The sequence below is a fragment of the Lolium rigidum genome, chromosome 1 (assembly GCF_022539505.1).
Source record: "Lolium rigidum isolate FL_2022 chromosome 1, APGP_CSIRO_Lrig_0.1, whole genome shotgun sequence".
NCBI classification, from domain to species: domain Eukaryota; kingdom Viridiplantae; phylum Streptophyta; class Magnoliopsida; order Poales; family Poaceae; genus Lolium; species Lolium rigidum.
Window position 1 is genome coordinate 22,581,844 of NC_061508.1, and position 13,153 is coordinate 22,594,996.

The window sequence follows — 13,153 nt, forward strand, 5'->3', positions numbered from 1 at the left end:
GCTTAGAGCATGTCTAACAGACCCCTCAAAACACCGGTACCCGTATTATTCTGGCGGGATAGGGGGTGAGTGCGAAATGGGCCATCTAGCAGGCCCCGTATTCGGGCCGGCCCATATCGGCAGAATACGGGGCCCGTCAAACCCACCCCGCCGCCCCCTACAAATAGAGGGTGAAGGTGTGAGTGGGGGTCCAACCCCTCACTCGCAACCCTAGCCCCGATGTGCGCCGTCACCACTCCCGCGAGCAATTCCCACGCGCACGCCGCCGCATTTCCACCGCCGCCAGCCATGAGCGCACCCCATAGGAGCAGCCTCTCGCCCGTCGCCGGATCGAAGCATTCCCGCGAGCCGGCCACGGTGGAGGCGGGCGTGGGGAGCTCCAGCGGAGGAACGCCGCCAGTCGGCGACGAGGAAGAGGAGGCGGAGGAGGGGGAGGACCCCCTCTTCTTGGAGGCGGTGGCCACGTCCAAGAAGGACGCCACCGACAAGGCGCAGGCGGACGCGGAGGAGGACGCCGCCGACAAGGCGCAAGCGGACGCGGAGGAGGACGCCGCCGACAATGCCATCGTCATCATCCTCGACGACTAGGCGGTAGCGGCGGTAGCCATGGCACATCCCTAGCATTGTAGAAGTCGCGATCCAGTAGGATCTATGATCTATGAAGAACCATCTATAAGAATTCTCCCGCGTTTTGCATTTTTTTAAATACGGGGTGAAATAAAGGGTCTACTAAATGGAATGGTTCGGGCGTGCTAATTTTTTTTTGATACAGCGCCCTATATTCGCTCGATACGGGGCGAGCGAATACAGGGTCTGTTAGACATGCTCTTATAATTTGTGTCTTTGTGAACGACCTCGGTAGAGAGGTCGCTCTCGGCTTTTCTATGCAAGTGGTATTGAGCTTTGATTAGCTTTAATTCTGTGACGAATGCTCAACTCTTGCAGCATGCATGATTGGGCTTGCTTATCTTCTTTCAGATTCCTAAGAAGGTGTGGATTCTCTGCTCTAGATTGATGGTCATAAAAGAAAATACAGGCTAACAAAATGGAGAATGATGTGTCGTCCTAAGGATCAAGGGGGTTGAGCATTTAGGTACTCGATATTAAAAACAAATGTTTGCTCAGTAAATGGCTATATAAGCTCTTAAAATGAAGCGGGGGGAGAGGTGGAAATATTGACAAACATATAGCCTCGAACTAACAAGAAGTTTGATCATTACTCCCTCCTTTCTAATTTAGGATGCATATTAGTTTCGATCAAAGTTAAACTTCATAGAGTTTATTTAACTATATATACAAATATATAAACTTTTATAATACCAAATGTATAAAATATAAAAATATATTTTATGATGGTTCTAAAAATATTGAGTTAATGTTTTAGATGTTGATAAAATTTAATGTACATTTGATTGAAATTTACAAAGTTTAACTTTGACCAAAACTAATATGCATCCTAATATGGGAAGAAGGGAGTACTACTGAACTAGGGACCACACATCTGACCATACAACCGATATGGTTTGTTGCTATATGTGTTCCAGACGGAACCTCAAGTTTCCATGTAAAATTTCCTGAAGATGGGAGTACCCCTTTTGAAAACTCACAATCAAGAAGGAATTATGGCGGTGGGAAATTGGTCTTCCATAGCATAACTTATTCACGATAATGCACACATGTTCACTAGTCATGTCATGGACATCTCTAGAGCGCAAGCATGCAGATCAAGATGCAAAATTAGCTAGGGCCTCCCCTCAAGAACCGACGCCTCATGTCCCGTCTTCGCTAGAGCAATGGGGTCGAGTCCTCAGCCCGATCGATGAGCCACCCAACTTGAGCCTCAAGCAGGCTGATGGATCAACATGCTATGCCGTACCACTTACTACTGTATATACAACTCGAGGGCTACGTGTGAACCCCCTGCACCTAAAATCTAAAGATTTTTACATATTTTAGTTGGTTGGCGCATACTCACATTGATGACGCAATTAATAGCTCATTTACGGTCTCCTGCATTGAACTCTTCAATGCAAGACGTCGGCGATTCCTGGTACCAGGGAGTATCAGCAATTCTCGGAGCAAACGTTGCACAGACCAGTCACACAAATTCTCTTTTGCATAGACCAGCGATTCTACGAGTAATTCCTCGCAACGAGCTATGATGGTCAGATTAAACGTTTTAACAGCAAGGAGGCCACACCTTATGAGGTGACCTGGCTGCCACTGTGGTTTGGAGGCCCTGTTGCGTGTCTAAAAGAAAAAGGGATTGGTCGGAGCATGAGATGGATGGGAAAATAACAAGTGATACTAGCCACTAAATGATACCATGATATCATTTGTAAAAAAAAAATTAATTTAATTTTTCAAAAAAAATTGAAAAATATGTGAATGTTCACAACAAGTGTATTTATAATCCCTATAATTTTCAGAACAAAAATCAAAACACACATTGAGAAACTCAAAAAAGACAAATTAACATCTGAGTAGTGTCATTTCTGGTTTTGTCTTTTTAGACACTATTTATGTTGGATTTGTCATTTTTTTTTCCTATTTGTGTTTCGAATTTGGTTCTGAAAATTTTAGGAGTTAAAAACACACATATTATGAAGACTCACAATTATTTTCAGATTTTTTAGAAACTTAAAATTTTAATTTTAAAACCGGTACCATGGTATCATTCAGTGGTTGGCATCACTAGATATCTTCTCCGGGCTGGACGAGGCGAACCACTTGTCCCGTTAAGAAAAAGACACATCTTCTCTCTCTTCGATCCCAGACAGAAACTACGGCGGCGCTTGGCGATGGGGACGGGGACTGTGGCGGTGGCGGCCGTTCGGCCAGCCGACGACGAGAGTAGAACTGCGTGGACGTACATGTGCTCCGACCTGAATTGTGGCGGTGGCGGCCATTTGGCTCGGGCGTACATGTGCTCCGACCTGGATTCGGTCGCGCGGAGGGGACCAGACCCCGCGCGGGTCGAGCAGGAGAACCGAGAGCTGGCGGACGCCATCACCGCCAGGGATGAGGCGGTGGCGGCGGCAGCTAGGGATAGGGCCCGCTACCACGCCCACATGGAGGCGGTGGAGGCGGCGAAGAGAGTCCACTGGGACTCCTCTCTGGCCGAGGCCCTTGAACGCCGCAGGTGGCAAGACGAGTTGTTCGATCGCCGGAGTGCGCAGCGCAAGGAGGGCGTCAAGCGCTCACGCTTCGACGACGGCGCCGGCTTCTCTGGTGTCCAGTAGTAGGCTGCACGACTGCGAGTAACCTCAGCCTCGTGGTAGGCCACGCGACGGCGAGTAGGTACGACCGTTGTAGTTGTAGGTTAACTCGACTAACCATCTCTGTAAAGATGATCCTTTTGGCCAATCAATAGTAATGAATATTTTGCTTACCTAGTCACTGCCTAGCGACTCCGGATGCAATCAACGCGGTCACTTTGCGCGACCACACTGCATCCACGGAGACGTAAACGTGCCGCATATTTGGGCTACGTTGCGCCACTGCAGACGGCCTGGTCACTATGCGTCGCCCCGCTGGAGGAAGGTTAGGCGCATTTTTCGTCCGCGGGAATGCAAACTGTTGCTCAGCGTTCATTTGCGTCGCTCCGTTGAAGATACCCTTAATTGTTACAAGTAGATGTGCGTGTGTTTTTTTTAAAAAAAGTAGATGTGCGAAATATGGAGCAAAGCAGCTGTTCCCAAATGGCTGGGCCACCGGTGACCGCTAGGGATGTTGTTAGACATTCTAATCTGATCATTACAGCTCCATGCAAATAATTACTAATAGAGTTGCTGGTTTGTGCAAAAACGAATTTGAGTGACTGGTTCACGCAACATTGTCTTCAAGAGTTACTGGTCCGTGCAATTTCCTCACATGCTATGCCGTACCACTTACTACTGTATATACAACTCGAGGGCTACGTGTGAACCCCCTGCACCTAAAATCTAAAGATTTTTACATATTTTAGTTGGTTGGCGCATACTCACATTGATGACGCAATTAATAGCTCATTTACGGTCTCCTGCATTGAACTCTTCAATGCAAGACGTCGGCGATTCCTGGTACCAGGGAGTATCTATGATGCAGCAGCTGTATTGATGTAAACCATTACCGGCATCCATTGCTTGTAAAATAATTATTTTGCAATTGGCACTCCACAGATTGAGACATCACGATCTCTATCCGTGCTTAAAGTAGCCCCCTGCAATAGAGATTCAGGAGTTAGATATTATTGAATTGACCGCCAATAATAGACCAACTAACTCTAATAAAAGACTGGTGAAGAACATATTATAGTAGGATTTTCAAAGCTGGTTCCAAGTTAATGAATTGTTTCCGGAATATCTATAGTGGCAGAAGATGCAACTTCTGACATTTTGTGTTCTTTCTTCGTATGTACTATAAACAGAATGAACATGTATGCACATGTTTTTTCTCTTCTATGTATGCAACAAGTTCTTACCATGGAAGGAATTATGCAGTCTGAAATTAGCAGCCATGAAGTTCATAAGCGCTAAAAAAGAGGCCGCTAAGTGCAAACATATCAGTCATCTTTATCCATCGTATCCAGTCCAGAGTAAGAAAAAGTAAAATTAAGAGGTAATAGTGTCCCATAAAAAATAAGAAATGAATTTCCTAAAAAGCGAACACCCATCAGAATCATTTCTCCAGTTTGGCAAGGGCACAAATAACACCAACAGACCAAACCAAACTGTTATATCACTTGCTAGGCCTGATATTGTATATAAAATTCTTCAAAACATTTTAATTTTTTATCTTCAAAACATTTTCATTTCCTTATGTACCGTGGTCTGCAATCTGCACAACAAAGAAAATAAAGTTTAGCTATGGATTCAGAATCGCTTAGTAGGACAAAAAGAAAAAGGCAGGAAAAAGATGAAGTACAAAAGGAATGTACATTGAGGCCATTTCTGTTCTCCAAAAGCAGTTTGACCAAAGCTGAAATATTGCAACACCAAATATAGCAACGGCACTAGTAGAGTGTAGTAGTTAGTGCACAATAAAATTGTTGGCCAGAAACGTAGTGCAACAGCAAGAGAATCAGCAAACATATAGTACACATCTAAGCAGCATGTCATGTACAACTGTAGAAGTCCCTCAGCGGCTCAGTCTAAATATAAATATCTCCTGCATTTTGGTAAGATAGGTATGGTATGTGATGGTACTTGCCTAAATGAACTGGTGATCACAACCATTTTAGTCATGGGTTCAACCACATCAATCAATATTAGTGGTCATGACAGAAAATGAAGTGGAAACGTCAAGATTGGAAGCAACAGCCAAATTTGCAACTGAAGGCAGTGTTACTAGTTTGCCCGATCCAATGCTCGACAGGTGTTAGTTTACACTATCTAGAACTGACAGACGTCACTTTACATTATCTACTAGGGTAGAAGTGATCAGAGCCCATACAGTTGCACTACTTAAATAGCTGGAACTTGTGGTAACCTCAGAACTCTGATACCAAGAGCTGGATGGATATGTTTCAACTCAGCAGCTCATGTCCAGCAGTATAACCACCAAAGGAAGACCAGGAATCCGTCAGGACACATTCACAGTTACATAAAAGCCCTGGTCATTGCTATTGGGGGAGCAGAACTTTTGTGTTCATCTGAAGGATAACGTCTTTGAATGCCTCGTAACCATCAAAACTCTGCCCTTTATTACTCCAGTTCAGCAACCTGTACCGGAGATCAACTATAAAATCTTTATCTTGACCTACCTGATTTAGCAATAAATTTACACACTTGAGCAAGTATGGGCACATCTTGGTTCTTAGTTCACTGACAAAACAACGACATGTATCTTCACATTCAAAGATCGCTCCAGACATATCATCAATGATGTCAAGCCAGCCAAAGATGAGATATGCACCACTTAAAGCCCGTCTTTCATTAAAACCTCTATAGGTGGATGAAACACTATCATAACCAAAATGATCTCTCGTTTTTTCCTGCACTTCCTTTGACTCCAGAACCAGACCTGTGCTTGTGTAGTGCAGAAGCACGTTACAGTCCTGTTCACTAATACAGCTAGAGGACACAAGCAACACCCCTAAAGGAATCTGCAAATGCAGAAAATTAGGGCATGAGAGAGGGATGTCTGATGTGTCTTCATCTTGCACTTGACTAACAACAGTTCTGCTACTGAACTTCACACAGTGATCATCAAATCCTTTAATGAGGGAACTGACAGGGTTGGTTGATGCATAAGGTTTCCCTGTATCCTCAGCTGCGGGTATTCGCAATTTCCTCCTGTGATTTACAGTACTAGTATTGTATGCATAACTGGGGCGTCTTCTATTGTTCCTGGCCCAAGCATGTGATAAGTCCACCATATTGTTAGCTAACATCTGGCATTCATCTACATTAGAAGGGCATAAGACCCACGAAAGGTAAAATGCTGCCCTCTGAGCAAGACTGATATCACTTATTGATTGAGCAGTTTTCTCCCTGGACAATATTTCTGATATATAACCTTGCGAACCTTCCTGATGAAAAAGTAAGGCAGTAGCAAAACTGAACCAGATAGGAAAATTTGTAATCATTAACCTGCAGCAGCACAGAGTAGGAGAAATTAGCTTTGAGTTGGATAGAATGCTCAAAATCAAGATATTAGTATTTCCACATTAATGAGCATACCAAGCAGAACTATATTTGAATTTGGCCACTCCCTTTGATGGTGGTTTTTTGCCAAAGTGTGATCCCTTTGATGGTTGTGATTGTATGTTGTTCCATGAAGAGTTACCTTCCAAACAAACCATAGCTTCTATGCAAGAAACAAGATCCATAAATCTTCTGCATGATATGGGTCCAGTTAGTATGGCAAGCAAGTCCCTTTGTTGGCTTGGGAAATAAGCATGTGTAAAGGGAAACTTCTGCCCCAGTTCCATGGATATTCCCCATGCCATAGGCTCGAGAAGAACATCTAGTACTGATGATACCATTGCCGTGCAAAGTTCTAGCACAGAACACATACCCCTGCATACGTAAGTGGCATACATAAGGAATAAATTATAAAGAGGTCTCCTTAACAAATAGCGCAGAATGTAAAATGCATTGATACAATATACAGAACCATTTGCATCCATAATAGTGTTGCAGGTATACCATTTAGACCAGGAAGAAGGAAATGCTACAAAGACTAAGTCTCAGGTTAATAAAGTTTCCATGTCAAGAAATTTTAAAACTAACAGACGATGAGATTTTAAAATGAAAACAATAAAATGCATCAATTAATTCAATTTTCAGCTATTTTGATTCCAAGCTTTGCAGAGTTCAATTGGCCATGCCCATTAGGCCATTACCCTGTTTCCTAAAATGAACTTCAACTTTGCTGGTTTCAGGCTCAAGGCAGAACACCTTTAATTGTACATTGTGTAATTATAAGTGCGAGTGTCAAAATGCTTGGAGAAGTCAACTGACATTAACACACAAACTCAGAGTCACACAGAAATATAGATCAGCTAGTAAAAAGTATTATGAGGTGTGAACTTACGTCTCCAGAAACCAGATATGGAATAATGATCGCATCTCCAAGAATGCAGGCGGGGAGCAAACCAAACATATTACAATCACACGCCATGATACCCGATCATGTAACTCTTTTCTAAGATAAAGCAAGGGCCTTGCAATTGTTTCCCGTAGCATCTCTGAAAGATCATGTCTTAGAATCGATGGATCAAGATGCCACAAAAGGGCCCTACCACACACATAAGCAAAATGCAATGCAAATCAGTAAATGCGTAAGAAGAATAGCAGGTTCATTTTCCTCAAGTCAGGCAACAGAGGAAATCATCACCTAATGTAAGCACAAATAAGATAACAGGGTGACGATAACTCAACATTGTACTCACAAAGCAGTGGATTAGTTTTTTTTTCAAGTAGAGGGTTAACAAACAAAAATATATGTACAGTGGACCAAAAAGATCAATGTATTCCAGGGATCCTGTAGCTCTTTAACATGTATATTGCATTATTTTCTATAGTATCATTTTTCGCAGCAAAAACAGAACATATTTCCGAACATACTATAATACAGCACAACCTTGACGAATATTCTACTATATCGTTAAATCTTTCTTTCATTAACAATAGTCCATGAATGCTAGTAGTAGTACTACATTGGCCCATATATAACTGTCCCAAGCATACCTCGGCGGGATCGATCCATCACCGGGAAGCACATGATAGGATGGATGCCTTGCTAAATCGATGCCGATGGTACCCATTTCATAACCGGTTTCTCCATCTTCTCTGTAATATGGCAAAGGAAAGAGAGACTGGTAGCGTGGAGATAGCAGCGCCGTTTTCACAACGGCGTGTAGAAGATCATAAGAGTGGCCCACAACTGCACAAAATAAAATCACAAAATATCAGCATTGACGGAAATACAGTAACATTTTTTTACCTACAAAATGAGAGGGGGGCAGGCAAACATAAGTTTCATGTGGTAAGCTCTAAACTGCAATGGAAACTGAGTTGCATGACTAATGATGCCGTGCCAGCATTGCCATATACTGCATTGAATTCGGGGAGAAAAAAATGAGAGAGGGGAGAGGGGACTCTCACCATCACGATCCCCCAATTTATCGACGAGGGCAGCACAGGAGCGGACCAGCTCGCGGCAGTCCCCGGGGGAGACGGAGCTCCCGAAGCAGAGCATCTCGCCGCCGCTCCGTTCATCCGTCCGGACCACTCGGCACGAGGCCGAGTCGGAGAGCGCGGAGGCGATGGTGCGGACGAGGCAGTCAAGGCGAGCCCTATTCACCTGCAATGGAAACACGCGCTCGCTTACACCACCAACCAACCAAGGTTCCTGCAGTGGTAGAGAACAGAGGAGGGATTGCCTCCTGTGGGTCGAAGCACATGAGGGAGAGCGCGGCGTCGAGGACCCTGGTTCCGGAAGCGGGGGCGCTGGGGTTGAGGGCCGCCGCGAGGGAGGAGATGGAGGCGGAGGGTGATTCGCCGCCGGCGGGGCGGGAAGCTACCTCGGCGAGCAGGCGGGTGAGGTCGTTGAGGGGAGGAGGCGCCATTTTTGGGGGGCGGGGCGGGAGATGTGGTGGTCGCCGGCGCCGGCGCCGCTGCGTCAGTGTGCGAGCGAGCCTCGGAGAGAAGCCGAAGTGGGGGAGGACCGGACGAGAAAGACGGGCCAGGTGGGCTTTTCGGCTTCAGTTCAGTTCACTTAGAAATGGGCCTCCAGTTCCAAATCCACATATTACAGAATTTTCAGAAAAGAACTAGGGTGTACATATAGAGTACATATTTTAGGTGCGCATATAAAGTTTCATGGGAAAAAAAAACTTTTTTGAAACCGTGTAAAAAATACAATTTTGATCCTCCAAAATGACTTTTCACCAGATATTATTTTGTATTTTTTGCCTAGACCATATAAATGTTCCTTCTTCAGAAAATATTTACGAAAAAACAAAATACACATACATGTAGATTCTGAATTTATTTTTGAAAACACACGCAAGTGGTGTGCATATTGTAGACTTTGGTGTTTGATTTCTTTTTTTTAACATACTTTGTTGTTTGATTGTGTATGCCCGCATATGTAGAGACCAGCGATTAAGCTCATTCACAGTTGTATCAAATTCAAGCCCTAACCTTTTTTTTTTTGCGGGTAAGCCCTAACCTTGATAATAAGATCAAAAGATGCCTCCGAGTCTAGCATAGAACTTAAGAAATTTTGGAAATCGATCGATCATGCTTGGCTGTGATGGAGAAGATTGTCGGGAGAGGGGGTCTCGTTGCTTCTCTTGACAATGTCGTTTTTTCTGAACTGGTTTTTACAGGTGGGTACATCTGGTGGAAAAGGAGATAGTTTGTTCATGGTCAAAATGGTCAAGTCCCTTTTCGCCCGGCTATGTCTATAACGATTCTTACAAAGAATTATTTGTCGGTGAGAAAGAAACTGAATGCAATGCAGAGAGAATGGTGGAAGAAGCCACCAGAGGGAAAGCTTATGTTCAATGTGGATGCAGCTATTGATTTAGAATATGGAAGATGATCTATCAGGGTAGTAGCTCGGGACTCCTCCGGCCAGTGTGTTGCTGTGATGAATCAATTTCTATGGCATGTAGTTGATGCTCCAATGGCTGAAGTGTATGCTTTCATAGAAGTTTCGGTGTTTTCCCAATCATTGGAAGCAACAATTTTATTATCCAAACTGATTGCATGCAGGTAGTAGATACAATAAAGAACCGGGAGGATTCTTGGCAAACTCATCAGCTGCAATATATGATGATTGCAACATTTTGTGGAGTGGTTTTGGTAATGTTTCAATAGAGTTTTGTTATAGGGAGGCTAATTAGGTGGCGCATGAGCTTGCTAGGGATGCCTACACTTCTAGTAATTCTACTTAGGTTGATGATCCTCCTAGGTTTATTATTAGGTTAATTAGATATATGCCACAACAATTATTGTGTATTCGAGAAATGCCACTACAATTTTCATCTTTCGAAAAATGCCAATACAATTATCAAGATTCTTCGAAAAACGTCACTCTTAGCCTTCCAAAAATGCCACCGTAGTGGCATATTTCGAAAGATGTAAATTTTAGTGGCATTTATCTAATTAAACCGTTTATTATTAGCAAGCTCACAAACAATGTAACTTTGCTATCTGATCATTAAAGCATGCCACATGGCTTTTTCCTCAAAAAACAAAATCCTTCAAAAACAAAATCTTCTCTGAATATTCTTACTCTCCGGAACAACGCTCGAAAAGAAATGAAGAACAATGCCCCCACGAGGTTCACGTCCATGCATGGTGATACATTTGCGGTAGAATAGCTTGCTTTTCTCGAAAGCAAAAAAAGGAGCTCTCTTTTCTTCCCTGGAAAGTGGGAAGTGAAAAAAATATTACAAAAGCAAAAATACAAATGCCAAAGTACTGATGAGCAACGATGCCGACTTTCCTCTGCCGAATTCTTTTCGATAATGTCCCATGCTTGTTGATGAAAAGACAAAGCCGGTCATTCACATTAGCAGAATTTCAGCGAACCGTGTTAGGTTGAAATACCCCTGCGAGACCCCTCAAGAACTAAGAGCTCGCGTTCACTTTGTCTACACGCTCGCTGCTCATCACCAGCGAGAGAATCACACCATGTGGCGAGCAGCCGCCTCCCGCCTCCTCCTTCACCAACGGTCATCCACGGCAGCCGCCACGGCATTGTACACTCTGCGGAACCTCTGCCATTTCCCGCCGCCATCTCCGGCGGAGGCGAAGTTCACGCCGGCGGAGGCTCAACGAATGGTGCGGCTTGTTGGAGTAGAGCTGCTAAAGAGGCGGCTGCGGGACAGCCCAGACGAGGTGGTAGGCCATGGCGAGTTTCTCGACGCCTGCGTGGAGGCTGGCGCGGCGTGCACGCGCGGCCAGGCGGAGGAGCTGGCGCAGGCGATGGACCAGTCGGGCAGCGTGGTGCTCTTCCGGGGAAAGGTCTACCTCCACCCAAAGAAGGTGATATTCACAACATTGCTAAGATTATGTGCTTTCATCATTCCAGCTCCATGACGAATATTGACAATCTGGATACTGGATTCCCATCCCAACCGATCCTCCTCTGCATGAATATAGCTGCTGCATATGCTACTGTTTTAAAAAGTTCTTGCATATTCTTGTCGTGGTTAATGAATATGGAACAGAGGGGCAGTATTTTTTGTTTCTTAAATTTCATGTTTTCTGAAATCTTCTACTCGATATTTCCTTTTCTTTCTAAACTTCACATTTTCTATATTATTCACTTTCCTCGCCTTTTCCAATCTTCTGTTCTAAAATCTAAATGCACTGCCACCAAGTTATCTCTAAAACTTCCTCTAGTGAGCAGGATATCAAATTAGGCGGTTTTGACATACGAGAGAAAATGATTAGATCTGAATGCGCTACCATAAAGTTCTGGTTACTCAATTTTCAGCTGTTATGTGTTGATTGGTTATTGACCGTCTTCAGGTAGTGGACCTGGTTAGAAGTGTTGTGCCGCCTGTACTCGAGATCGAGAATGATGTGAGAAAGGAAGAGTTTGAGCTACTGAAGAAGAAGAAAGAAGAGATTGACAGGCATGCGCACAAGCAAGTCAAGCGAATCCTCTGGTCTGGCTTACTGTTCTTGCAGACCACATTAGGCCTCACTTTCCGTTTCACGTTCTGGGAGTTCTCGTGGGATGTTATAGCGCCGGTCGCCTTCTTCGTGACCAGTTCTGACCTGCTTGTCGGCTATGCCTATTTCCTCGTTACCTTACGCAAGCTGTCATACCGAAGCTACATGGAGAGGCTGTTTGAAATAAGGAGGAAGAAACTCTACACCAGGGAGGGTTTTGATATGGAGAAGTACCTTGAAATGGAGAGACAAATAAGGTGTCCCCTGGGAAGTGACTGCACTGAAGGTTGTAAGCTTCATGAGTCATGACTAGTAACACCTGCAAATTTCTCGCTTCTAGTTTACCGAATAGCTTATGTTACCGACTTTCTTTAATACCAGCAAATTTCTCACTTCCAGTTTATGGAATAGCTTATGTTACTGACTTTCTTTAATACCAAGTTTATATCGATTGATCACCAGCTGCTACCAGAGCGATATTCGGAAAAATCGAGAGGGGGATGCAGGACGGGCAGGATGAGATGGTCAGCCACGGCCAGCTCCTCAATGAATTGCTGGAGAGTGGCGTCAAGCGCATGGAGGCGGAGGTACTCGTGCAGAAGCTGGACGACATCAGCTTGGTGATGGTTGTCCGGGGCAAGACCTACCTCAACCACGAGAAGGTGAGTAGGTGACATTTGTAAATTTATTAGATTGTCCATTTGCACCAATCTTTATCAGCCAAGTGACAGGCAGTCGCAGGGTTAAGAAAATGCCATCAGATTTGTGGTGAAAAATATCATCATAATATATCACAACTTTATAAACCTGCACTAAAACGTATAGACATATTCATCAGCAATCAAAGTTATACACTGAAAGCTTTGTTCAGATCATGTGCTGACCAATCAGATGTATAATGTGATATTATACACACACACTGCACATTGAACCAAGTATCATGGCTGCTTTTTTCACTTCGCCACTAGTTTATAAAAAGGTTCACTTTGCACCAGGTAATTTACAAGCTGTTGGATCTATCAACAAAAGAT

General features: G+C 44.0%; 2 protein-coding genes across 4 annotated transcripts; one reads left to right on the forward strand and one right to left on the reverse strand.

Annotated features, from left to right (window-relative positions):
- Window positions 1–4,168: 4,168 nt before the first annotated feature.
- On the reverse strand, window positions 4,169–8,363 carry LOC124669317. 3 transcript variants are annotated; one of them, XR_006992137.1, is made up of 5 exons: window positions 8,175–8,363; window positions 7,519–7,722; window positions 6,663–7,001; window positions 5,486–6,572; window positions 4,169–4,201 (listed from the first exon to the last, which is right to left on the reverse strand). XR_006992137.1 is itself a non-coding variant. In XM_047205963.1 (4 exons), the coding sequence occupies exons 1-4, from the start codon at window positions 8,249–8,251 to the stop codon at window positions 6,568–6,570; spliced, it is 519 nt and encodes a 172-aa protein (XP_047061919.1). In that variant the 5' UTR covers window positions 8,252–8,363; the 3' UTR covers window positions 4,247–6,567. The 3 variants fall into 3 exon arrangements, 2 of the variants coding, with proteins under 2 accessions (XP_047061919.1, XP_047061911.1); XM_047205963.1 differs by lacking the exon at window positions 4,169–4,201 and having other exon boundaries at window positions 4,247–6,572; window positions 6,769–7,001; XM_047205955.1 differs by lacking the exon at window positions 4,169–4,201 and having other exon boundaries at window positions 4,247–6,572.
- Window positions 8,364–11,132: 2,769 nt separating this feature from the next.
- Window positions 11,133–12,869, forward strand: LOC124705285 (calcium uniporter protein 6, mitochondrial-like). The gene is made up of 4 exons (XM_047237050.1): window positions 11,133–11,486; window positions 11,976–12,408; window positions 12,585–12,784; window positions 12,843–12,869. Exons 1-4 carry the CDS (start codon window positions 11,133–11,135, stop codon window positions 12,867–12,869), a joined length of 1,014 nt encoding a protein of 337 aa, XP_047093006.1.
- Window positions 12,870–13,153: the final 284 nt, after the last annotated feature.

What these genes read in the sequence shown, in the direction of transcription:
- LOC124669317 (XM_047205955.1), bottom strand. Translation starts at nt 8,251, where the DNA reads ATGGGTACCATCGGCATCGATTTAGCAAGGCATCCATCCTATCATGTG. An exon ending in GATGGATCGATCCCGCCGAG is followed by an intron (nt 7,723 to 8,174) that starts GTATGCTTGGGA and finishes TGTGTGTGGTAG; the next exon opens with GGCCCTTTTGTGGCATCTTG. An exon ending in TTCAAATATAGTTCTGCTTG is followed by an intron (nt 6,573 to 6,662) that starts GTATGCTCATTA and finishes GTGCTGCTGCAG; the next exon opens with GTTAATGATTACAAATTTTC.
- LOC124705285 (XM_047237050.1), top strand. Translation starts at nt 11,133, where the DNA reads ATGTGGCGAGCAGCCGCCTCCCGCCTCCTCCTTCACCAACGGTCATCC. An exon ending in TCTACCTCCACCCAAAGAAG is followed by an intron (nt 11,487 to 11,975) that starts GTGATATTCACA and finishes GACCGTCTTCAG; the next exon opens with GTAGTGGACCTGGTTAGAAG. An exon ending in GGGAAGTGACTGCACTGAAG is followed by an intron (nt 12,409 to 12,584) that starts GTTGTAAGCTTC and finishes ATTGATCACCAG; the next exon opens with CTGCTACCAGAGCGATATTC.